The following is a 26,030-nucleotide window of genomic DNA, read 5'->3' on the forward strand; positions in this document are numbered from 1 at the left end:
GTATCGCGACAATGAGATGAGGATCCTTATATGATGCCTATAGTATAACGACCACACCCTGACGACAATGGCATGACCGTCGGCGTAAGCGTCTATCTGACCACTCGGTCGACGTAAACGTCTATAAATAAATAGATATATAGATATATAAGGTTAAAACGGCTGAAGAAGGCAAACAATGCTCATCGCATCAAATGAAATGCAGATCAAACTCCCATGTTTCTAATTTAGGTGAAGCGAAGTTCTAGTGACGCAGTTAGGCCCAAACAACGAAACGTTCCTTTCCTTCGAGCGCTTCCTAACCTTACGTGAGGCCTCCTTACAGCGAAGGCCTGATGGAGGAAGCAAGCGTACTCTGAAAGCTCCCTTCACCCGTCCTCACGTAAGGAGCGGTTGCCGCATGCATGGGTTCGAGATTATCTTTTAAAAGCTTTACGCGAACACCATTATTCAATAAGAAAATGTATCGTCGCACAATGTTTAAATTGAAGAGCTAATATAGAGAAGCGTGGACGCTTTCTTCTAGTTTTGTTTACTAAAGTTTAAAAAAGTAGCGCATTACAGTGCAAAACTTGATGTGCTCCATCAACACTGGCACGCCGGCGTCGTGCAACGCCTAGCAACGCCTAGCAACGCTTTCATGCCGCACGCGTGACTGAAACGAACATGCCTGGCAAGACGTACCGTGCTCGCGCTTCTCCGCAGGTGGGCGACAGCGCGCATGCGCAAGCAAACGTCAAGTGCTTAAGCAGTGAGGTGAAGCGCTCGTTCAGGGCCAGGAGCGGCGCAAGGACGCATGAAGGTAGCTTTGGAGCTACCTTATGCTGAGGAAGCACCAAGGAAGCCTTCACCGAGGGCCCCTCAGTAAGGAAGCTTTCAGAGTGACATAAGGTAGCCTCACCCCAATGAAGGCTTCCTTAGTGAGGTAAGGAAGATTTCATTGTTTGGCCCTTAATGTTTTATACAACTAAATACGTTGCGTGTACATGTTTCTATTTTCATTATGCGCATTCAAGGTGTGATGTCACGTAAAATGCTTACGTTTGTGCACCACACCGTTCACACGCTATGCCAAAATGCAACGACCAAATCACGCGGATGCACAGTGTGAGATCTTGCCTTTGGAGCGATGTCACGAGGGCGATCTATGCTCAGAGATTCCTTCAAAAGTTACTATAGAGGAAACACTGGCGCTGCGATAGTTCAGTCACTGTGGAAATGGTGTAACCGTTAGCACTTGCATTGGTCTAATATTCTTGCGGTTTGAGAATTTCTTGTGGCTTTATTTATACCGCGCTATATGTGCCTTTATTGATCTAAATATCGAAGCAATAAAACGCAGGAGACACTAAGACATTATAGGGGGAAAAGTTTGACTAAATCTATGTGCTAATCGCCTTTAACTTCCTATCCAGCTGAACCATCTTGCTTTTGCAGCTCTCCTAGACGCTATATCGCCATAGTTTCCTGTAGCAATTCATCATCATCATCATTAGCAGCAGCAGCAGCAGCAGCAGCCTATTTTCTGTCCACTGCAGGAGAAATGCCTCTCCCTGCGATCTCCAGTTACCCCTGTCCTGCGCCAACCGATGCCAACTAGCACCCGCGAATTTCGTAATTTCATCCCACCACCTAGTCTTCTGCCGTCCTCGACGGCGGTTCCCTTCTCTTGGCACCCATTCTGTAACGCTAATGGTCCAACAGTTATATAACCTGCAGATTACATGACCTGCCCAGCGACGTTTTTTTTTTTCTGTTAATATCGATTAGAATATCGGCTATAATCGTTTGCTCTCTGTAGCAATTCCGCAGAGTTAGTACTCTAGCTCCATGAGTAGTAATTTTTGCAAGAATCTCTGGATGCTTGATGCGACGTGCAAGGAAGGATCGCAGAAATTTGACGTGAAGAAAGTTTCGCGTTGAAAGAAGCGCGAGTCTTACACGAATAAACACGGCGTACGTGTAACGTGCACATCTGTGTGGCTGCGCAGTGGGACGGCGCGGCAGTCGTCGCCCGAGTGGGCTGAAAAACTTAACGAGACAAAAACGCAAATAAGAACAAAAAAAAAGAAAAAAACAAAGCGGCACATCTGTCACTACACGTAGCTTCTGGGTCAGCGACACGCGTGCCCGCGCCCGCTTTCTATACGCACAGATTGCTCGTCTCGAAAATCTCGACTACGCACATTCCTATCTCGCGAAAAGTGGCGGCGTCGCTCGTGGCGCCTACCCCGGGAGCACCCACAGCGCTAGGCGGAAAGGCAAAAGTAAAAAGGGGGCGCCGCGCGAGGTTACCGAAACGTCTAGATTTGCGCAATCGGCAGACACTCGGCGATTTCGAGGTCGCATGGAGCCGTGCCACGCTGTTACGTGTACACGTTTATCGCAGAAAGTCGTTCGCCCCGTCTCGCCGACTGGACTCAGCCCGGACTCAGCAAAGCTCGTTCTCGTGGAACGCCCCTTCTTACTCTTGCTTCCGCGAGGCGTCTTTCGCTGCGCCACTTTGTGGTTTTCTTGCTCGACAGCTGCGAGGCAAGTGCGTCTAGGGATTCGAAGTGAGATAGGTGGCGGAGACCTTAGCAGACGTGTGCGGTTAATTACGACGAAGATAAGGGAAGAAAATAGGGTGTAAAGTTACGTAGGTGCAAGAGGGCGACTGTGCGCACGTTTGCATCTCAAATGCAGCAGAATCGACACTTCTGGGCGGACGTCTCGGACCGCTGGATTTTTAATTTTTTTTCGTGGTTGGTGACGAAAAACGCTGTGCAGGTCTTCGTGCGCAGATTACATTTTGGAAAGTGACCGCGTCCGTAATATCAGCCACAGGGCGAGACGAAAGAAATCTTACCCCCAACGAGAATTCGAAGCTCGTCTGTACTGCAAGAGGTGTACGCGTAGCACTACGGCGCAGCTGATGGCCCACACAAAGCTCGTTGACGAGTCTAGATGCATGGACCACGCACCGGGACGGCAATCCAGCCGGACTCGGACAAAGACGACTTGGATTAAAAGTTGTTCCAATGTAAACTTTGTCTCTGCATATTTCTCTCAGGCCGGAGACTAGCAGACGAACGAGTTTACCATGAAGCTGGTCCCGTCTTCTTTTTTTCATTACACACACACACATATATATATATATATATATATATATATATATATATATATATATATATATATATATATATATATATATATATATATATATATATCGCACTCAACAAACCACAAGTTCAGAGATCGTGTGACAATAAAACAGCGAGCTAGTGACAGCACTTGAAAAGGTTTAATTGCGGCATTTAACGTCCCGGAGCAACTCACTAGTTATGACGGACTTCTATATGATGGAGCTGAGAATTAATTTCGACCACTTGGGGGCTCTTCAAACGGGGGCCTAAATCTAGGCGTCTGAGAGTCGTTGCGTTACGCCCCCACGCCTGTCCCTCCCTCCCACCCCTCCGTCGATATGCGGCCGTTGCGGTCGGTAATGGAACCCGAGTTCATAGCAGCTGAATGCCGCAACCATTGAGGCACCGCCGTGAGTGAACAGAATTACCACCCGCAAAACGTCTAAAGCGCGGAGAGTGCCACCAAAATCATGGCTTATTCTTGGCAATGACAATGATCAAACGGCCAATTTTTCACACGTGTTTGAGAGGAAGACGATTGCAAGTATAACCATATCTCAACGAACTTAGATACCAACGTGTGCTGAATTCACTCTGTCTGCATCCGCAATTTTAATTGCTTCTTCTTTGCTTGCTTCACTAAAAAATGCCTCACGCAGGAAATTATTCGTTCAGAGCTTCGGTCTAATACGACTGTTTCCGACAAGCATTCTCGCGCGTATAAAGTTATGCAGCGATACATCATCACGACAACTTCACAGAAGCTATCGCGTGGCATAATAATTTGGATTCGAGTCGTTTCCTTTCGGCGTTCAATGAAGTATATCAAGAAACACAGTCACATCCCTGTGGGTAACGGAATAACACTCAGTGTTTTTTTTAGCATATCGCACAATGCAGAATAACTGCAAGACCAAAAAAAAAACGAATATTTTGTACTTAGCCACGGAAAGATATGGGACTGGAATTTATAATGAAAATCATTTATGAAAGATGGCACTGTAGTTTTAGGTGCACGAATGGGGTTTCGTCCTGGCGGCTTGTAGTATCTTGCTCAATAAAACGGTGGCAAAAAGGACGGTGCTATCAAATTCCTTGGACTCTTTTATGCCGTGCCGCAGCGCCAGTGTTCACTTCGATACCGCACTTTTCATAAACTAACGAAAAAAAGGACTTCAGGCATATGAAGAATATTCGTATATGATAAAAAATATTCGTGAAGAAAAACTAGACGAAACCGTATCCTTGGATCAAACGCGTTCCACGATGTTTTGGAAAGTACTCTCGGACCACAGGGTGAGAGCCGACACAAAACATGTGACGTGAGGCTTCGTGTCGGCACATTGAGTGCGCCAAGCCCAGCCGACCTGCATCAACCGCGTGGAAAAGATTATGTCGCCTCATGGTTTCGGAATTCGAAGACCATGCTATAGCAATTTGTGCGCTAGCTTACGATCTGTGGCCTTCCGTTGGGCATTGTCGCCCCGTCATTCCAATCTCGCCGCCACGGTGCCCGCGGATATCAAAGCGCCGTAGCCTCCGAGATCTCCGGCGCGGCACGTTGCTCCAAAATTTCGTATCGCGGGGTGAGCGCAGTGCTGTTCGTTGGCGGAGGCACGGGCCTCAGAGATTTCGCCAGTTGGGAAGCTTGCCACGTTGCAGGTGTCCAAGAGAAGCGGGAGACGGCTACTGGGCCAGCTGAGTTGGGCAGTTTGGTGGAGCTTCCGCGCGTGGTGAATCTTCTGAAAAAGAACGCGGAGCTTTTTACTTCTAATGGGCATTTAGGCCTTGACAGATGGTTAATTCTGCGATTCGCGATTGAAACTAATTAGACGCAACTGTTGTGGTTGTTCTGAAAAATATGTTTTTCTCATCTTTGCAAGAGGCAAGAGGATGTGCAAGTTAAAACTGTGCCTGTTCCCAGGTTCTAACTTCTGTTGCTGTTTCGGCCTCTCTATAGTAATGGCCAACGGGACGATGTGGATTTCTGAATAAATAAATAAATAAATAAATACAAGCAAGTGGCAGGGGTCGCCCAACCGCCCTTTTCGCAAAGCGGCGATTATGGCAGGTGGCCGGTTTAGTCGAAGAGCGACTGTTCTAGGTCGTTCTCTCGTTGCTCTATTTTGGAGCTTCGTGGTGGCGACTAGCGAAAATTCGTTCACTCACTTATTTTACACGCGGCTTCTTTCAAGCGGATATTGCACCGCCAACTCCACTGCATTTTTCTCTTTGTCCTATTCCTTCTCTAACAGAGCTGATAAGTTTCCAGTCGGTTGCAGTATATATATACATATATATATATACATATATATATATATATATATATATATATATATATATATATATATATATATATATATATATATATATATATATATATATATATATATATATATATAAACGAGAAGAAAGGGGGTTAACCGAGGGACCCGAAATTATTAGTCATATAATGAGAAGCCAACAAACACTGACACCAAGTACAACATAGGGGAAATTGCATGAGCTTAATAAATGAAATAAAGTAATGATAAATTAATGGAAATTAAAGTGGATGAAAAAAACAACTTGCCGCAGGTGGGAACCGAACCCACAACCTTCGCATGTCGCGTGCGATGCTCTACCAATTGAGCTACCGTGGCGGCGTTTCCCCATCCACTTTCTTGGGTATTTATGTGTACTAGTAGAACCCTGGGAGTGTTAGCCAGCGCCCCCACTCACAGACCTTGGCGGCGGACGTGGAACGTCTTTTTTGCCGCAGGCGTCACGGGAACGTGATCTTTTTCGGGTGAAGGCAACTGGTCAATAAACCCACATATGCTACCTGAAGGCATCATTGTTGCCGGATTCGAGACCCTCGTTATGTAATAAACGAGAAGAAAGGGGGTTAACCGAGGGACCCGAAATTATTAGTCATATAATGAGACGCCTACAAACACTGACACCAAGTACAACATAGGGGAAATTGCATGAGCTTAATAAATGAAATAAAGTAATGATAAATTAATGGAAATTAAAGTGGATGAAAAAACAACTTGCCGCAGGTGGGAACCGAACCCACAACCTTCGCATGTCGCGTGCGATGCTCTACCAATTGAGCTACCGCGGCGGCGTTTCCCCGTCCACTTTCTTGGGTATTTATGTGTACTAGTAGAACCCTGGGAGTGTTAGCCAGCGCGCCCACTCACAGACCTTGGCGGCGGACGTGGAACGTCCGCCGCCAAGGGGGCGCTGGCTAACACTCCCAGGGTTCTACTAGTACACATAAATACCCAAGAAAGTGGACGGGGAAACGCCGCCGCGGTAGCTCAATTGGTAGAGCATCGCACGCGACATGCGAAGGTTGTGGGTTCGGTTCCCACCTGCGGCAAGTTGTTTTTTCATCCACTTTAATTTCCATTAATTTATCATTACTTTATTTCATTTATTAAGCTCATGCAATTTCCCCTATGTTGTACTTGGTGTCAGTGTTTGTTGGCTTCTCATTATATGACTATATATATATATATATATATATATATATATATATATATATATATATATATATATATATATATATATATATATATATGATCACAATCCCTAACTGGAGAGAGCATCAGAACAACAGGAGTGAAAAGCCAGCGTGAGCCAGCACGTTTGCCAGAACGGGGGGCTAGATGATAAGCCGACGTAAACGTGCGGCAAGCAGAGTTGTCGTTTCGTGCTATCAGTCCTGTCTCTCCTGCGGTGTTTCTTAAAGCAAAAAGACGAAAAAAAAGAAAGAAGTCTCGTTTGATGCGAACGCAGACGTCAGCGCGCTAAGGCACCTCGAGGTGGCGAGCGCCAGGTCTTGCTTGCCGCATTGAACATCTGCAGTCGATCGCAAGTCGCGAGCGCCAGTTCCGGTCGGCAGGTGGGTCGCACGTGACCTCTATCAGTAGCCAGGGTGAGTTATCATTAGGCACGGAGGTGAGGCTATAGAGAAGACGTTACGTGAATAATGCCCTAGCCGAGACAAGGCTGTGTTGCAACGACATGGGCGTCGGTCGCGTCGAGGTTCGAACTTTTTTCCTGTTGTAAAGTGAAAGCGTTCTTTGGACTACTCCACGCAATGTCCTTGAAGCGCCGCGCGCTCGCGGCGGCGAAAACGAAGCAGCAAGCAAATGCGGTTGTGAAAAAATAAGGGAAACCATGAAAGAACTTCGTTCACGTAGCCGCCATCCGTTCGTCGTATTCCCCCGTCATCATTTCATAGTCGTTATGACGTCTTTCCCATGCCACCGTCACCTCTGTGGTCGCCGTGTCATCGTCGCTGCCGTCGTCTTGTCGTTGGCGTCACGCACACGCTCGCATCACACAAAATAAGGCATATCAGCAGGTTTACACAGCGACGCTATTGCACTGCTTGCATTACCTTAAACTGCAGGATTCGGAAGCGAGTTAAGGAGGCCACCCCGTTTACTTGCAGCTGCCTCATTTCACTTCTATGCGGGCTCATTTGTTGCTTTTTCCTGTGTTTGTGTTTAGCTACGATTTTGGGTGTCTGCAGTGGCTAAACTCCCGTGCTGTAGCAGTTAATGAACAGCAAGAAAAGTTGTATGAGGGCTCAAATTCCTCGACTTCCCTGATTGATTCGGTCATTTTCCTAATCTACAAAGCGTGTATCTTCGCACGATAAGCAAGTGGACGAACGCTGAGTTCCCAATCATAAATAAACTTAACGAATAGCCTACGAAGCTGTCTCGAATAATATGTTTCCATGACACAGGAGGTACACGCTCGCCAGAAACAAAAATATGCCGTAATGGTGAGCGCGCGAATGTGATCGTGCGTACTGCTAAATGTGTGTTGAAGCGCAGCCGTAAGAAACAGTGTCATCATCCTTCTTTAAAAAAAACTTTAGCGCTTGTAAAGTCCATTGCCTGACCACACGTGTAACCCTGCGTGCGCCTCGTCTGCGCTCCCTGAGCTTGGAGCGGATCAAGCGCTTCTGGACATCAGGGTTTAGTTCACGTGAGTGCCACCACGTGGCCCAGCGACGTTAAACTTTTCAAACTTCCCGCGGTGACGTATGATGACGTCAGCAAAACAAAAATAAAATAGAAGCTATCCCTGCGCACTGAACTTCACCTCAAAGCTTGTCCCACCGGCATAATCAGTGTTCTTAATGAAGTTTAGCCGCTCGTCGGCTGAAAATGACTTATCATCCTAAGAGCCTTTAGTCGTGACGAGCGATGATTCATTCTGGGCTTTTGAGTGGCTTCCCGAAGGGCAGCCACGTTTCTTATACTACGGAGTAAACGGGTTACGGTAACTGTCGGGAAGCACTCCGCGGCAACTTTTCTTCAGTCGGCATTCTTAGCATCCGAACCTCGCACGGCGTCTACGAGAGACGCCGTCATGGATGGCTTTTAATTTTGACGTATTGGTTTCATTAAGCTGCATTCTTCAGCAAAATTACACCCTTTGGGTCGTATCTTGCCACGCAACGATAATCGTCATCTGTCTTCTCCGCATTTACTTTCTTTAACGCTGCGAGCCCGGTACTTCCAAGTCACGAATGTCATGCGCGTTATCAGCACGACAGAGCATTCGCGACAGGAAAGTAGCGAGCGCAGCATTTTCAAGAAAGGAAACGCAAGCAAGACAGATGACGATTATTGTAGTCTGGCAAAATACGACCCAAAAGGTGTATATTTCTTTAGGAGTGTACCGCCAATTATTTCCCTAGCGACATTGCTATCCGCGCTCACGGGCTGCCGCAGCAGCTGCAAATCAAGATGTGCTTAACTATTGAAATGAATACATGGTTAAGTTGGTTTTGCATCTTGGGGCAAAAGAATTGTGCAAGCTGTCTCTGTATAGTCGTCCGTTCGCATGCTGTGACTGAAGCTGCTCACAATATTACGTCCCATTTTCTGGCCACCGGGCCAGGTATACCTTTGGCCATGACACAGTAGTTAGTTGTCAAAGTACTACCCTCTTACGGCTATCCACATGCGCGAAAGAAACCCGCTATTTAAGATTATTGTGCAGTAATATACGCGGTATTTGTCTTCTCTCCATAATGTCTACCATGTTGCCGTTCCGCCTTTCTAATATAGCCGCAATGTAGACTATAGCAGATATCTGACGCCATAATGGCTGCCCACATACGCAAGGGCCTCGCGCTCAACTCCCGCAAGGGCCTCGCGCTCAACTCACTTAGTTGTCTTCAAGGCTTGCGCGACTGTCAAGGCAATGCCTCCTTTACTAGATGCCCGCCGCGTTGCTCGCTTTCCCATGGTAGCGGCGGTTCCCTTAGTTCAGCATAATTTCCGTCAGGCGGCGCTCGTTGCCTGTTCAACTTAAAGCCCCTCAATTTTCCAAAAGTAGCGCCATTGTTAGATCTTTCCGCCACCCCGCTCACCCAGGCGCTTCCTCCTCCACGCCTCCTGTCGCCCCAGCCTCCTCCGCTCCCCCATTGGCCAATCTGTGTCACGTGAAAGCAGGCCCCGCGCTTTTGTATATTTTTTTCTTTCCGGCGCAGAGCAGGCGCCGCGCTTTTGTATATCTTTTCTTTCCAGCGCGCTGCGACCCCCATTCTTGGGCCTGCTCGACGAAAGGACGGCAGGCGGTTTGAAGGAGCGCGGTAGTTTTATACAATGTGTTAGGGCCGAGTGCTTAATTGCGATGCCGTGCTGCTGCGCCTACGGTTGCCACAAAAGACCCAGTGACGGCAAAAAGCTTTTTGCTTTACCATCCGCCGGGCGCAACGCAAAACGAAGAAAAGTGTGGATTCACAAATCGGGCGGGCTGACTTCGAGCAAGTGGCAAAGAACGCGCGGCTTTGTGAAGTAAGTGCCACGGCTCCTCCAACCTCGTCTTTTGACGCCCGTGTCAAAACGGGCCCGTGTCCAGTGCATTGGGGGCACGTTAAAGAACCCCAGCTGGAAAAAAATTAATCCGGGGCCCCCATTATGGCGTCCCGTATGAGATCGTGGTGTTGGTATGTAAAACCCAAGAATCAACTTTTTTTCTGTCTTGTGTGCCTTGACTGTTCCAGTTAACGCAACACTGCTTCCTTGTGAAAACTTACAACACAAAAGAATACAGACGCACGTAGTATACAGAGATAAAATTAGCACTTCAACAAAAGTGTTGCTGGTGCCAATGAGAGGAGGGGGATAATTATTTTCTGAACCTCTTTCCAGTTGTCCCATCAAGTTCCTTCTTTTTTTCTATGAAATTCTAACCATTTGCACTGTAACAAATAAATAACGATTTCATATGCTGGTACGTTGCTCAAATTATCTATACCGCCTATGTCTGAAAACGTTGCTCATGGCCACCACAACCTGTGCATGAGCTACGTACATCTGTAAAAGGCGCGGAACAGAAACGGCCCTGCTGCCAGGCATTGCTGACCGCAGACAGTCGGAATCTCTCACGCGCCGGCCGAACAAAAGCATCCTGCAGGTACGTAAATTAACCTACGAAACCACGTGCACATACTTTCGCGCTGTCAAAACCTGAAACTCTGGTAATTACTCGCGTATCTGAGCACACCGCGTGCTTGTGTCGTGTTTCAGCAACACGAACTTTCAACGTGCGCGCGCTTTACGCCTTAAATACGCCTTGAATAATGGTGCTTTTCTCTATTTCTTCCGCAAATCCGACACGACATTCTTAAGGCCAGTTACCGACTGACAAAGCAAGATCTAGATTGAAAAAACTGCTCCGCAGGACTCGAACGAACTTTTCCGCGGATTTTCTCCCGTAGCGTGTTAGCCGTCGTCTGCTACGGTAGGCCCACCACCAGCGGCGCCACCGTCGAGGCCGCGCCGAGCGGAGGAGGAGGGAAGTGAATGGCGCTACTTTGGGAGATTGAGGGGTTTTAGTTCAACTTCCGGCGGCGGCCGCAGCGGCGGCCGAATGCTAGCGCCGATATGCGCGGGCGTCTGTTAACGAGCGTTCTCGCGGGCCTCCGAGACGGTGACAGATGCCATGGTAATCTCAGAGGCTGCAGCACGTTACCTAAGTGGCAGGCGCTCGCCATGAGAGGCGCTCGTTCCCTTTTCGCGCAGACGCAAAAGGGAGAGGGCACTTAACCGAGTTTACCGGACAACGCGGCAGGCATCTAGTAAAAGAGGCATTGGTCAAGGACAACATTAAGGAATGTTGGCAGTTCCAGGAAGGTGACAGTTGGCACGTGAGATAATTTCTTCGCATACTCATTGCGTGAGAATCAGTGCCAGCCATCGAAGGATGACATCGTAGAGTTCATTGTATTTATTGTGATGGAGTCCGCGTCCCACATTTCAGGGCCGACTGGCCCTTTAACGAGTGACGACCAGGCATCTCGCTTAGATGTGCAGTCGCCCGACAGTTCGCGGGCGCTGGCGTAGGCCACTGGGCCTGCCGGACCTCTTTTCAACACTTGCCGACAATTCTCTCCTTATTTCGCACCATCAGGTATCAGCTGAACTGGTCCTACTGCTAATTTATTTGTCTCGAAATTTGGCCACCCTGTCAACGTTACGGTCTTTTGTCCTTAAGTCATCTTTTATATTTAAGTTACTGGTGTCGTGAGATTTCCAATGGTTTCACCTTTCCCAAGATGCTCGCATTTTAAATCGTAAGCATTCCTTGGCGAGTATACCCCAGCAAAATATGTCATGCGAAATGTGTAATACCTTGTATCTGCACAAAAATGCGCAATTTGCGAAGACATTGAAATGGCATGTTAGTGTGAATATAGATGATTATTACAATCAGGCGCGTACCCAGGGGGGGGGGGGGGAATTTAAGCGGCATATCCCCCCCGCCCTCTATCCGCCCACGCCACCACCCTCACACACATTCCTAAAGCGCCCACAAATCAATCTACTCGGCGGCCAACATTTTGGTGCCTTTGACAGCGAAAGCAGTGTATGACTATTTTCCGTAGGTTTTTTTCGGCGTCCGTTAACAGAAAAAGTCATCATGTGGGCCGATCCTGGTGATAGTGCAAAAAGGGTCCAAGATCAATGGCACATACCCCTGTGGAATCGGGAACCTGTAACGCGCCCTTCGGTATCTTCGGGATGGGCCCACGTATGGCGAGCGCTTAACGCCTGCTTCACCTACGGTGCGGGTGGGTCCGGTATTGCAATATCTTCGTGATCGGCCTACGTATGGGGAGTGCTTAACGCCTGCTTCCCCTTTGCCACGGGTCGGCCTGATATTGCGCTATCTTCAGGCCAACCCGCAGCGGATGTGAAACACTTTGCTTTTCGTTTGAATGCTTTGACTGTCAGCTTTCGCTGCCATTCCATCTTCATAAGTAAAATAGTTGTCAATTTTTTCACTCCTTCTGAATGGCGGTAGTTCTCGGCATCTTCTGGGGTGTGGAGGCCAGTTTTCTCATCGATTCGGTGCCCGCGCGATTAACTCAAGATCAATGCGGGTAGGCCAAATCTCTACCCACTACCTCGCATTAATGACGCCCTTGATTGCCTATACAGGGCACAGTATTTTTCGTCAATAGACCTGCGGTCCGGATATTGGCGAATCACTGTCGATTATCTCGATCGTGAAAAGACCGCCTTTATAACGCCTGATGGGCTTTACCACTTCAAAGTTATGGCTTTTGGTCTATGCAACGCTCTGGCTACCTTTGAGCGTATGATGGACTCATTACTCCACGGATTCAAGTGGTCTACTTGTCTGTGCTACCTTGATGATGTTATTGTGTTCTCGCCCTCATTCAGCACACACATTGAGCGCCTTTCAGCTGTACTTGCCGTTTTTCGCAAGGCCGGTCAACAGCTCAACTCCAAGAAATGTAACTTCGGCCCACGGTGAGGTTACCGTTCTTGGACATGTCGTCAGTGCGACTGGCATCCGACCAGACCCAGAGAAAATTCGCGCCGTGAAAGAGTTCCCTGTTCCACGGTCCGCTACAGATGTCCGAAGTTTCGTGGGCCTTTGCTCTTACTTCCGCTGCTTTGTTAATGATTTTGCCGCCATAGCACGCCCTCTCACAGATCTCCTGAAGAAAAGTGTGCCGTTTTCATGGGGACCCTCTCAGGCCACCGCCTTTTCTCGCCTTAGCACCATGCTCACCACCCCACCGAATTTAGGACACTTCGCTACTTCAGCCCCGACAGAGGTGCGCACCGATGCCAGTGGCCACGGAATCGGTGCCGTCTTGACACAAGTTCAACACGGCCATGAACGTGTCATCGCGCACGCTAGCCGTCTTTTGTCACGGGCGGAGCGGAACTAATCTATTACCGAGCGCGAATGCTTGGCCGCTGTGTGGGCAGTGGCGAAATTCCGCCCCTATTTATACGGCAGGCCCTTTTCTATTTTAACGGACAACCTCGCCCTCCGTTGGCTTTCGTCTTTAAAAGACCTCACTGGGAGGTTTGGACGATGGGCTCTGCGACTGTAGGAATATTCCTATTCGGTGGAATATAGGTCTGGTCGGCTACACAAGGACGCCGACTGCTTGTCCCACTATCCTGTACACACGCCCGCCAACCCCGACATGGACGCTTCCGCAAGTGTTCTTTCCGTTTCCCAGCTTTTAAACATGCCCAACGAGCAGCGCCATGACGCTACTTTGAGGACCCTCATTGACCGAATGGAATCTGTTGCTACTGATCCATCATTACGGTGCTTCGTCCTCAACGACGGGATATGGTGCCGACGCAGTTTGCATCCTGACGGTCCTCCCCTTCTCCTTGTCGTTCCTCAAGACCTCCGCTCCACCGTGCTTCAGGAGCTTCATGACGCCCCAACTGCCGGAGACCTTGGGTTTACTCGCACTTACGACCACGTGCGCCACAACTTCTACTGGCCCGGCCTCTCTCGCTCCGTACGACGCTATGTATCTGCTTACAAGTCTTGTCAACATCGCAAAAAACCAGCAACGCTTCCTGCTGGGTACTTATAGCCGATCGACATTCCACCTGAGCCTTTCTTTCGCGTGTGTTTGGATCTCCTTGCCCCTTTCACCGAGTCCAGCTCTGGCAACAGGTGGATCGCTGTCGCTACTGATTACGCGACGCGCTATGTCATCACTCGAGCACTTCCCACGAGCTGCGCAACTGACGTCGCAGATTTCCTCCTCCGGGGTATCATTTTAGTACATGGCGCCCCACGACAGCTCCTTACTGACCGCGGCCGCACTCCTCTCCCGAGTCATTGCGGATATACTACGCTCATGTTCTCCCAAGCACAAACTGGCTACCTCCTATCATCCCCGGACCAACGGCCTCATTGAGCGACTTAATTAGACCATTACAGAAATGCTCTCGAAATACGTTTCACCCGACCACACGGACTGGGATGTGGCTCTCCCTGATGTCACGTTCTCCTATAATTCATCACGCCACGATATTGCTGGGTATTTCCCCTTTACTTACTCTTCGGTCATGACCCTGTCTTACCATTGGACACTTCACTCCCCTCGATAGAGGATTCGAGGACCGAGTATGTACGCGGCGCCATCGTCCATGCTGACCACGCGCGCCAGCTGCCCTTGCTCGTCTGTTGGCATCGCAGGAATCTCAACGGCACGCTTATAATTGCCGCCATCGTGACACATATTTTTCACCAGGCTCTCTCGTGCTACTTAGGTCCCCTTGCTGCCGAGTGGGGCTCTCCGAGAAACTTCTTCTGTGCTACAAAGGCCCTTACCGTGTTCTATGTCAAGTGACCAATGTCACTTACGAGATAATCCCCGTGACCTCAGTCATGCCACCCGGTTCCACATCACCTGACATCGTACACGTCTCTCGGCTTAAACCTTACTATGCCCTTACCGACGGCCCCGTCTGAAGCACCGGGACGGTGCTTTTTCTGCCGGGGGCCGTGTTACGATGGAAAAAGAGGACAAGGTCGTCGACGGTGAAGAGGACGAAGTGGCAAGAGCCTCTTGGGATTCTCGGCAGCTGTATATATACGCTTTGTAAATACAACGTGTAAATTGTTTTATACTCGTGACAATATTTCGGGGGATTTTGTAAGACGTCGTAAATATAGCGCACCACGTGACCATGCTGCTCAACAAGCCATTTTATTTAAATGAGTCCTTCTGCAAGCTTCTGCCTTCGTGCCGCTCATCAACCTCCTGAATTCACTATCAATTGTAGCCCATTTTGACGACTATGATACCACGGATGTCCGCATTGATGCAACGGCCATGGGATTGAAGTCGTTTAAATCGACTTTCAAAATCGGGCTTAAGTAAACTATATCGCATTCATCCCGTAGAGTAATTGTTAGCGGGAAATGCTCGCACGCACGCACGCACGCACGCGCACACACGCACACGCACACACACACACACACAGAGCGCGAGAGAGATACGACACATGTTCGCCCGCATTCACATTCACACGCGCCGAAGCATGCACACACGCACAAAAATGTACGCACTCACGAAAGCGGAACAGCATGCACACACGAACGCGCGTGTGCTCGCACGCGCACACACGTACTCACGTACTCGTGCGCACGCAGATTCAAATACGGATACACAAACACGCGCGCACACGCAAATGCGTGCCCAAATACACGCACACAAACTCAATGTGTGTCCAAACCCTGTGATTCCCTGTGATTCCCTGTTGCCTCACAATAACATGCGCGTGCAAACAGACTGAATGACACGCGCTCAGCAATTACCGTTCAAAACTCAAACCGTAAATAAATAGCTTTACGGTTTAAGTTTGGGGATTCTTCAAGTCATTGGCCTTCTGCCGAGAGGGTGGAAAACCATTTAGTCCTGTCATGTGACGTAACCGCCCGTCCCTGACCTGCTTCACTCCGTCACTGCTTTAACGCACCGCCAGTGTTCCGACCAAGGAGGGTAAAGAAAAACTACTGGAGTGGAAGGAGCGTCCCTCAAATGAAACCGCCGCGTCACCATGTTGCGAGGGGCAAAAGCAGGCCAGTCACCGCAGCTTATGCGTTTCGGATCGTCGTAGCTTGCCGTGCGCCGTGCTGTGCAGATCCCAAAATGTGCTAGAGCGCTCGGGTGATATTAGGAAAGTTGACGTAGAAGTGACGTAGTATAACGTCGATAGGTTAGCATTATCCTTCTCACTTGAATAAGGTTGCAGATTAGCACTACCTTGCCCTAAAATAAAGGAAAATTTTAAATTTCAGACTGAAAGGCAACGGCCGCCACCAAAGTTCAGAGACCCTCTATGCAATGAGGATGATAAAGCACCGGCAACCATTGATGATAATGAAGTTAATGACGAATACTCATGCTTGTTGCAGGTACTGGTGTTTTTCATGCTACGTTTTCAGTTATTCATTGCTTTTTGTTCTGAAAGCTTTCATGATTGATAAATTTATACACTGCATTAAAGAAGGCGAATAAACTTATTATTCCGCGAAATTTTGTGCCACTTTTCGACAGCTGCATACACATTCCTATAAATGACAAAATGCCCCAGTACTCGAATATCTGTGATCGCCTCATCGCCAACAGTGTTGTATTAGAACTTGAAAATCCGTTAAGCAGTTAAAAAACGCTGGAAAAGTCTGCGAACAGCGGCTGCGAAGCTCTTGGCAGGCCGCTTCTTGCCCCCCGCAAGATGGCCGCCGCCGGTTTCACCCGAGCCCATAGGCTGGTATAGACGGCTTCCACTCCTGCAGTTTTTCTTTAACCTTCTTGGTTCCGACTAAGTGCCATAATGGATATGTTGTTAGAAGGGACTACCTCTCGGCGCAGTCAGTTGAAACTTCTTGATACTCGGCCGATAATTGAAATAAAATTTTCTAAAAATTTGCCCATTTGTTTACGCATTAGGATTGCCGTGAAGTTCCACAGGATGGTGAAGGTGCAAGGTCTAGAATACCTCAGTATGTCTAAGCTACAAGGCGCGTTCTTTTTGTATTTTTTTAACGGAACACAAAGACGTGTCTTTGCTTGTTGTTATGTTGTCCAAGGAATAAAATTGGATAATAAAAGCAATGACCTAACGAATGAGCTACCTATTGCTACGTTTTAGGAAGTAAAAATAGAAAATATAATATTTGAAAAGGACTCCTGAAGAATCAAAACCGAAACCATATCTTGAGTTTTGTGTTTCGGCCATCTGGTAGGTGACTGTCAGTTCTACGGAGCGTTAAAAACAATATGAAACAGCACGGTGTCGAACCACCGCACGATAGGTGCGAGCGATTAAATCACTCGGCCACGGCTTCTAACACTTCCGCCGTTATGCGCCCGGGCTTTTATAGATACCACTTGAATTCGCACGACTGTGTCTCAAAAATAGTTTCTGGGACAAGTGTTGTGCTATGTGTAGAGAGTCGAGATGCAAATCAATCGATAGCTGAGTCTCCGGACTACATACGCTATAGCGGCTACCACGATGGCGGCTGTAGGTTTATCACAGCGACCGTTATTGTATCAAAAATCGAGTAGAAATTTTCGTAGTTTCCATACGCTTCCATTGCTGAATCTTTAACCGCTCGGGGTTCAAAATTCTAGCTTTCCACAGTGTGATTGCTGCATTTGTCTCGAGTGGATTGTCGTTTAGAACACGTGTGTCGCCTGCCTTTTTTCAAAAACAATCCTGCAGCTTTTATTATTCGCAAAAAACCCGCTCGTTCCATTGAAAATGCACTAGCTTTCCGCCGCAGCCGCTTGGGGCGCTATTTGGCCCGTGTCCACGAAAGCTGGATTTTCTACTGTAAACGAAAAAAGAACACGCTCGGTTCAGTTGTCGGAAGAACGAGCGCGCCACCGTTATGCTTAACTGTCCGTTCAAAGTGCTTTAAATAGCCCAGGGATGAAAGTATTTAATAATAATAATAGTAGTAATGCCTTTATTTTCCATGCCAAGGATGTGGGAGGCAGAGAGAAAAAGCTAGGTTCCCAGCTTCAAAGCGTTGATCGAATCGCGACTACAAGCGGCCTTTATAGACAGACAGAAAAAGGGAGTACGAAATTTATTTGTGAGGGAAACCACACTAACTTGGGCTATAGTATGTTGTAGTCGTTTACTCTTTGTAGGGTTATGAAGGAACAGGGAGCAAAACGAAGGGGCGAGAATTACATAGTTAAGTCATCAACATCTGCTTATTTATTTCCCTTGCAGGACGACGGCCTCTCTGATAAATCTCAAATTACCCCCGTCTTGCACCACCTGACCCCATATTATGCACATTTTCCAATTTCATCGCAGTACCTAATTCTGCACCATCATCGAATGCACTTCCCTGCCCTTGACACCCATTCTGTAACTGCACGAGAGCCCAAGTTACACGCATCGCATGATCTGTCCAGCTAGATTTCTTGAATGTCAACGAGGATACCACATAATGTCAGGGAGGATATCGGCGACCGTTACTTGCTTTCTAATCCACACAACTATTTTTCCTGTTTCTCTGCTATCGTCCTTCCATGTCTTCCTTCCGAAGCAGCTACTTCGTTCCTCGAGTGTAACCTGGCGGTAGGATCCTTCAACTATGGCCAGGCTTATCTCGTGGATTTGTGTTAAGAATGCAGCGCGGGAAAAAAAAGAAATATTCGACGTGTGCGTGCAGAGAGGAGTTGATGCAAGCACGTGATGTGGGCGTGATGCGCAGACTCTAAATATCACTAAAATAGAAACGTGTTTACTCAGTTAATACGTTTGCGATGTTCCAAATGTACGATTGACATGTTCAGGCGATTCTGATTGGGCTTTGCTATTTGCATATAAGCGTGTTTCACAAACACCGAATACAGCTTGATCGCAGCGCCCCATCCCCTGCTATATGGTCTTTTTCTTATTACCTGAATTTAAGGAGATATCGGTGGCTATAGGTGGTGCCGGCTACTCCTCTTCTCTGAGATGAGAATTATGTTCAAAACAATGGCAACCAAAGTTGTGGCAGAACCCACCTCACGATAACTGTCGACAGTGCGTTAGCATTGAATCACTATAGCGACACAACGTATTGCCACCGTCGATACTATATTCATGTATGAGGCGTGTACCGCAGCGGGACTCCTCTTTGCACTTGTTTAAGAACACTCGACGCCATCTAACGCCGTCGCCGCGAAGCCTGGGCACGGCCTCCGAAATACATGGCTCACCGGTGCGTGCAAAACGCGGGGCACTGCCGCGAAGTCCGCGCGTAGCCTCCGAGAGAAGAAGCGTGGTGCACCGGTGCCTACGAACGCCGATAACAGTTCCCTTGCTTTCCGCACGCTCAGTGGCACATGCACTGTGACAAAAGTCGGCGAGAGGCTCATAGTAGAGCAACACATGCTCAGTGTGCTGCTTGCAACGCAGCTCGCTAAAGCGTTGGCGTGAAAGGCGTTCGTTGAAAAGCGGCACGAAGCCCGTGCATTTGTGACCCAGCTTGCTAATGCGCCTGGTTGCTATAAATGAAAAACCGAGCGGATCGAACCCTTATTACGAGGGTTCGAGACCGCTCAGCTTCGGATAAATTAAAGGGTTTTTTTTTTGTCTTCGTCAGTGTAGAGCTGTACATTCTCAGTGGCATACGCCTAGTTATACAAGTAAGCGTCACATACGTTCATTGAAGAGCGGCACACACCTACTAGCCCATGCCCAGTGACCCGAGTTGGCGCCAAACAGTTTCATTGAACACCAGCAGAGACAGAGTGGCAGATGCTCGGGACTCCAAGTCGGCGTCATAGAGTTTCTTCGAAATGCGGTGCGTACTCAGTCCCATGTCGGCGTGAAATATGTTCGTTCAAGAGCGTTATTACTTACAGCGCTAGCGAATAAACTGTTTATTCGTTTGGGATATAAGTAGTAATGCAGGTGTAGACTTGCCCAGCTAGCCATCGCACTTCGGTCAAGAGGGGCACGAACTACCTCTTCGAATACTTGGCCTGGACTTTACTGAACTTGCTATTCGTTTGTCTGGAGCCTCCACTCTGGGATACAGCCGCATGCACGTTTTCTCCGTTGTCTATAAATTTCTTATGGAATCTAACCGAATATACAATGTCAAAATTGAATATTTTCTTATGTTTTGGTGTACTTTCCAAATATTTTGACTCTTTCTGCTGTTATTGCGTTAACTTTAACATTTAATTTCCCCTTCTATAGCACTTTGTCCGTAGCAATTACGAAATATTAATTTTCGACATATCTTGGAACAGTCCGCCTTTTTTCTGGCCAGCCCCCATAGTGGATAAGATCCACATCTTTAATAGGCAACGGCAACTACTACCTCTTATTCTGGCAGCCACTTCCTCCTCGCCGATCGCGTGCCACAGTGAGCCTGCTGGCCGTATGGTATACTGCCACCGCATTTTCACGGCAATATGGCTATTGCTTGTGACGTGTACACAATATTAGGCGCACGGACTCGAGCTGCCCGTCATTTTACCACCCTTGCATTTATTAATGGAAATGAGCCCCCCTTTTTGTGCAGATACTAAAGCGCCTTGAGTGCTGGAGAACTCCATGCTGGAGAAGAAGAAGAAGAAGAAGAAGAAGAAGAAGCGTGATCTTACGGGCCCGTTCCAGCCCACGTCGCCTTCCATTCGAACCAATTTAGGCCGCAGCCGCCTACCGAGGATCGGTGAAGAGATGGGCAACACGTCGCGCAAGACGGGCGAGCTGCCGGACGAGGTGTCGGGCTTGACGGAGAACCAGAAGAACCTGGTCAGGAGCACTTGGCGCACCTTCTGCAACGACAACCGCGAGTACGGCGTGCTCATGTTCCTCTCGCTGTTCGTCAAGCACCCCGAGTTCCTGCGAATGTTCCACAACTTCCGTTCCAAGCACGTGGCGACGCTCAAGGACGACCCGGCGTTCAGGGCTCACGGCTGCGCCGTCGGCTACCACTTGACGTCCATGGTGGAGAACCTCACCGACCCGGCCGCCTTCGAGGTGCTGGTGCGCCGCAACGCGACCGAACACCTGCGCCGCAAGGGAGTCACGCCGCACCACTTCGAGCTGATGGGCGGGTGCGTGGTCGACGTTCTCCAGGCCAAGGAAGGGCGCATTATGACGCCCGCAGCCCTTGAGGCCTGGAAGAAGTTCTTGTCGGTAAGCATCTCCCGAACCCTCGTTTGCTGCACTAAGGTAAAGCCGGTGGTTGCGAGAGATTTTTGAACGATTATCATTTAGCCAGACTAGACGTCAAGGTGAAACTTAGAAAGAAACAGGTGCCACCAGTGTAGGCGATAGTAAATACCTTAGGGGGATCTTAAACCAGCACAGACATTTTGAACACATGCAGAATGCTGTAACGATCATCTTTAGTGAACATCAAGCGCAGCGCGGCGCCGTGGGGTAGCCATAGAGTAAACAAAAGGAAAAAATGACAACCATTCTACTCTGTGAAGATGGAATGGCAGCGAAAGCTGACGACAGTCAAAGCGCTCAAACGACAGGCGAAGTGCTTTCGCTGCCATTCCGTCTTCACGGAGTGGAATGGTTGCCTGGGCTCGCGATTGTCCTTTACGTTCAGTATTGGGGGAGCGTCCGTCGTCGGTGGTCGTTTCGCGCCGGCGCCGTTTATGTTCTCGTTGCTGTACCTCCGGGGCTCTTCGTACGCACGATGTTCTTGGGGTGTACAAACTATGCGTGTCCGCCCCATTGATAACGCAGCTGTTTTTAGCGCCGATAAGTCTCCTGTTTGTATACTGCGACAACCTTGAAATCACGCTATTTTCATGGCGAGCTTTCTAACCTGTTTAGTATATTGAAATCTGCGTGGCCGCACTGCACCTGTGCGTGAACACACACAAATCAAACAATGAAACCCATTCTGTATGGGTTTGTTAGATATCGCTAAGTCTGCTTCTGTTGCCTGACGCCGAAAAAACTACGGAAGTTTAGTGATATACAGCCTTTCGCTGTAGAAAAAAAAATTCATTGCTTGTTACCGGCCTCTTCCAGTCTCGTTATCGCACGTCGTGACACCAGCACGGACATGCGCGCGTCATCACCTGTGCAGAACCTGTCGATTCATTAACGGACCAGAGTAGGACGAGAACGCCCGAGTGGCGAACGCCGGCTGTGCGTGTTGTGAAGCGAAGGGGTATCGCCCATTGTGTGCCCCTAATCCTCCCGTGGAACTTACACTGAATCGGCATCGTGGGCGGGATGATGCGAGGCGCACAGCGGAGGCACCTCTGAGACGTTTTTTCCGAATCTCTCTCATGGTTTGCGCTTGCCAACGAGAGCACTACATGGAGCTGCAAGTTAAAGAGTGCCCCTGAAGAAGGTGGCGAAGGCGAGCGAGAAAACATGACAGCCACTTAGTCGTCCATCAAACGCCGGTGACTTCACTTTATAGCGGCATCATTTCGGGAAATGGGTAGTTATCTAAAATGCGGCGTCTATGACGTGTTTCGAGCACCGCAATCGCTTCCGGCGCGTGCAGTCAGCAAATATATGGCCTTCGCGATTACCTTCTTTTACACAGTGAGAGAGAGAGAGAGAAAGACACCTGCCGCTGGGACATGGACATAGAAACGATCCATTCTTGGGGCGCCGTAGGTTCATTGTAAAATGCTACGCAGCTGTCACCACGTAAACAAAATTTTTGAGCTCCGGATGCATAGGGTCCTTTCACAGAGTCAAGGAGCAGAAAATTAAGCAAGTTGGCGCGGGCGTGCGATTACGGCAGGCCAGAACCAGGTGGACATTATCTCCGTCCTTAGAGCATTGCGCTGCCCGTAGTCATGGTCCTTAAAGATTGCCTCATAAAATCCTAAACTCCGTAATTACCAAATTCCAACAAATTGCCTAGAGTGAACGGACACCACGTCACCTGCCGGAGAACCCTTTACAGTCTCTAACGCTAAGAAAATCTTCTGCATATCCATGTGAAGTCTTCCATCGTTCGAGCCTCAGCTAAACATTGCGTTTGAGATCTGTTGCAGGTGCATGGGAATTTATTGTCGACGTTTGACGCTCTTTTTTATATATCTAGCTGACAAACGTCTTCGTTCATATTACAAGTTAACTGCAGCACCAAGCGCTTTTGAACCATTTCATAATCAACGAGCGATTCACTGTGTTCATTTCCTTAACCTAGCTTGGATAAAAGGTGCACAGAAGAGAAACGAAAAACGGGAACACAAGCGTGTTTGCACATTTCGTCTGTCTTCTCTATGCAGTCGTTCGTTCGCACTGTCTTAGGGATTTGCGCCCGTACCAACTCGCACAAATGAGCCTGTTTCTAAGGCTCGTGGTACGCGTAGCATCCTTTCGGACTCCGAAGCACATGCTCGATCCTTGAAGTCATCTTTTGCTTCATTTATTACCGTGTACCATTCATTATACGCAAAATTTGTGTTTGCTTATCGGTGTCTGCTCTTCTATTGGCCCGTCGGCTGGGCCCTTCTCGTCTGCGTGGTATACTGTAAAGGCACTCATCAAATTATTCGATACATCGAAGAGTCTTCGCTGTTCAAGTTCGTTCGTCGCCATTTTCGGCCGCACTTTTCTTTTTGTTTGTTGCTCCCATTTCTCTTCCCCAAGACCGATCTTTATTCACGCCGACATGTCAGGTGATGTGTCGTAATAAATGCCTCTTGTTCTCTTCACCTGCTGCTGTCCCCACGCAGTTCATGGTGGCCATCATCAAGGACGTGTTCGACAAGGCGGCTGGCGAGCGCGTCAGCAAGCAAGCGCCCCCTTCGACGGAGCGCTTCTCGGCACACGTCACGGATGAGGCGGAGCTGACGGCGTCTGTGTGCGGCAGCGAGACGAGCAACGTAGCGGCCAGCCCTCGCGGAGGCGCCAGAAAGTCGGAGCCGAAGGCGGAGGCGTGCCAGGACGTGGCGCCCGGCAAAGTCGCCAGTCCCCGCAGCGGGCCGGAGAAAGCGACCGCCGGCAGCCCGCCGGTCGAGTCCGAGGGCGCCAGAAAGCAGGGCGTCGGCGCCGCGGGCGCGAAGAATGACGCGAAGTCGCACAAGGCGTCGGCGGTGGCGTCTCCGCGTGATAGGACGACGTCGTCGCCCCAGGGGGAGAAGTCCGGGACGGCCGAGAAGCCGGCTTCGTCGCGGCGGGACAAGCCCTTGCCCGAGACGAGCGCCAAGAAGACGGGAGCGGCCGAGGAGAAAGGGACGCCGTCGCCCAAGGGCCGGGCGTAGAGCTGACGGTTCTTCGCGAACTGGAAGCCCTGGTCACCGAAAGGCCGCGGGACTTGTTTACTTATTTTCTGTTCATAGATAATTTGGTGCGCTTATTCGCTATTACCTAAGAACGCGCGTTCACTGTTTCAGAATTCGCGCATCTCTCCACGCCTAGCGGTTTCTATTTGTATACTTGACCTGCAGCTGCTGTTTTGCGTACTTCCTCCTAGCGCTGAACGTGGACCAAGCGAAGGAGTCCGGGCAAGTACTTTTGCCCTGCGCGAATTATTGTCGAACATTTTACTTCGCTTTCGGTAGTTCTTGTACTGCCCGGTGAATTAAGAGTTACCACACTTTCTCAGGTAGTGTATATGAACTCTCTAAAAGGGTGGTGAATATAGAAAAAAACAGTTGCCTCTACGAAAACAGATAGTTCTCAATATTGCGTTTGCTCTCAGCGTTTATTTCGCATGTACAAGCATGTACGTGCATAGATTATTCAGCGAGAATGGTCCGCAGTGTCTGCCTCGAATTCATTATTTAACTCGTCTTGCTTGAGGGTTATCATTCACAATCTTTGTAGTAATAGGCTGCGTACGTGTGCACGTATTCCAGCCAGGAAACAAAGCGTGCGGCGCGCCTGCTTTTGAATATACAGGTTTCGTAACGAAAACTATTTGGAATTCGCTGCAGATATCGGGAATATTTAGCAGGGCCCCGGCTATCGTTCCGCTGTCGAAGCAGAACAACCGCATCTTGAAAATTCGAGATGAAATGTACGCGTTCGCTCACTCGGCAGGTTGTGCTGACGCGAACGTAATCGTAGCGATAGCTTTGCCTGCTACGCTAGCGGAAGCCTGTGGCAAAACTCCTTTTCATATGGCTACTCTCCTGATAATTGTACAATTCCCATTTGTTGCCCATATCGCGTGGAGGTTCCTCGCAAGTCTTTCTTCCACGCACACATTCAGTTTATTGCCTTACTCTATTAAAGATCGATGCTTCTCTGCGTATATTTTTTATTTGCAATAGGAAGCTCTGCTTTATGTTTGCACTGCTCCGCGAAGGTTCGCGTGTCACGTAGATTGCATATCTTTATCCGCGCAATTTTCGCTCGTGGTAGCAGTAAGACTGAGTGTTCTGAGCAGGTTAGCATCTTGTCTGAAACGTCCTATGTCTAATCACCCAAACGAAGCGGATATCCAAAGCAATATTGTAATCGAAGTGACGCTAGGCTTGTTTGAGTTCGCAATGCCTAGCAGCAATAGCGTATGAGTTATCAGTATACCGAGTGGTTTAGTCGTCACATCTCAGCCGGAGCAATCCTTGCAGGTGAGATTGCGGCTGTGCGAACACTTGCGCGCCGAATTTGAAAGGCCAAGCTGAGATCTTCCTAACCTTTCACACTGTACCTTATTTGAGAGAGAGAATACGTTCATAAATAATAAGGAACTTCATGGAGGCCTGCAGCACCGTGCCTAGAAGAAATGAATTGGTTTATACCTCAACAGTTCGTGCAGCCAGCTGCCGTATATCGTTTTACTATTGACAAGGGTCCCTCTGGGAGTGATTCACTCGTTTAATGCAAAGGCTGAGCTCCGTAGCCCTGCAAGGCATATTCTTCACACTACTGATAGGCCCAGAGATGTCCATAGCAGATGTTGGGCTGTGGTTGGCTCAGCCATATCACAAGTGGTACAGGTTGAGTACAGCCACGTGTGAAGGTATTGCTCTTTGGACGCAGCTGCTGTTATGGTGCGCAGATGGCGGGGTGCCACGCGCTCCTGGCGTGGAAGCCGAGAGAGGGGGCCATGGCCGCGTTCAGGCAGAAGCGCTTCCAGAGCAAGCTTTCTTTGCTGCCGGAGCTGCAGGCG

The 26,030-nt window shown here is 48.9% G+C and overlaps 1 protein-coding gene across 1 annotated transcript; it reads left to right on the forward strand.

The window, feature by feature from the left end:
* Window positions 1–9,579: 9,579 nt before the first annotated feature.
* LOC135903272 (uncharacterized) lies at window positions 9,580–25,169 on the forward strand. Its single transcript, XM_065433685.2, has 3 exons — window positions 9,580–9,943; window positions 20,496–21,115; window positions 23,647–25,169. Exons 2-3 carry the CDS (start codon window positions 20,528–20,530, stop codon window positions 24,172–24,174), a joined length of 1,116 nt encoding a protein of 371 aa, XP_065289757.1. The 5' UTR covers window positions 9,580–9,943; window positions 20,496–20,527; the 3' UTR covers window positions 24,175–25,169.
* The last annotated feature ends 861 nt before the right edge of the window (window positions 25,170–26,030 follow it).

This window comes from Dermacentor albipictus, chromosome 2, assembly GCF_038994185.2.
Source record: "Dermacentor albipictus isolate Rhodes 1998 colony chromosome 2, USDA_Dalb.pri_finalv2, whole genome shotgun sequence".
NCBI lineage: Eukaryota > Metazoa > Arthropoda > Arachnida > Ixodida > Ixodidae > Dermacentor > Dermacentor albipictus.

What these genes read in the sequence shown, in the direction of transcription:
- LOC135903272 (XM_065433685.2), top strand. Translation starts at nt 20,528, where the DNA reads ATGCTGGAGAAGAAGAAGAAGAAGAAGAAGAAGAAGAAGCGTGATCTT. An exon ending in CCTGGAAGAAGTTCTTGTCG is followed by an intron (nt 21,116 to 23,646) that starts GTAAGCATCTCC and finishes GTCCCCACGCAG; the next exon opens with TTCATGGTGGCCATCATCAA.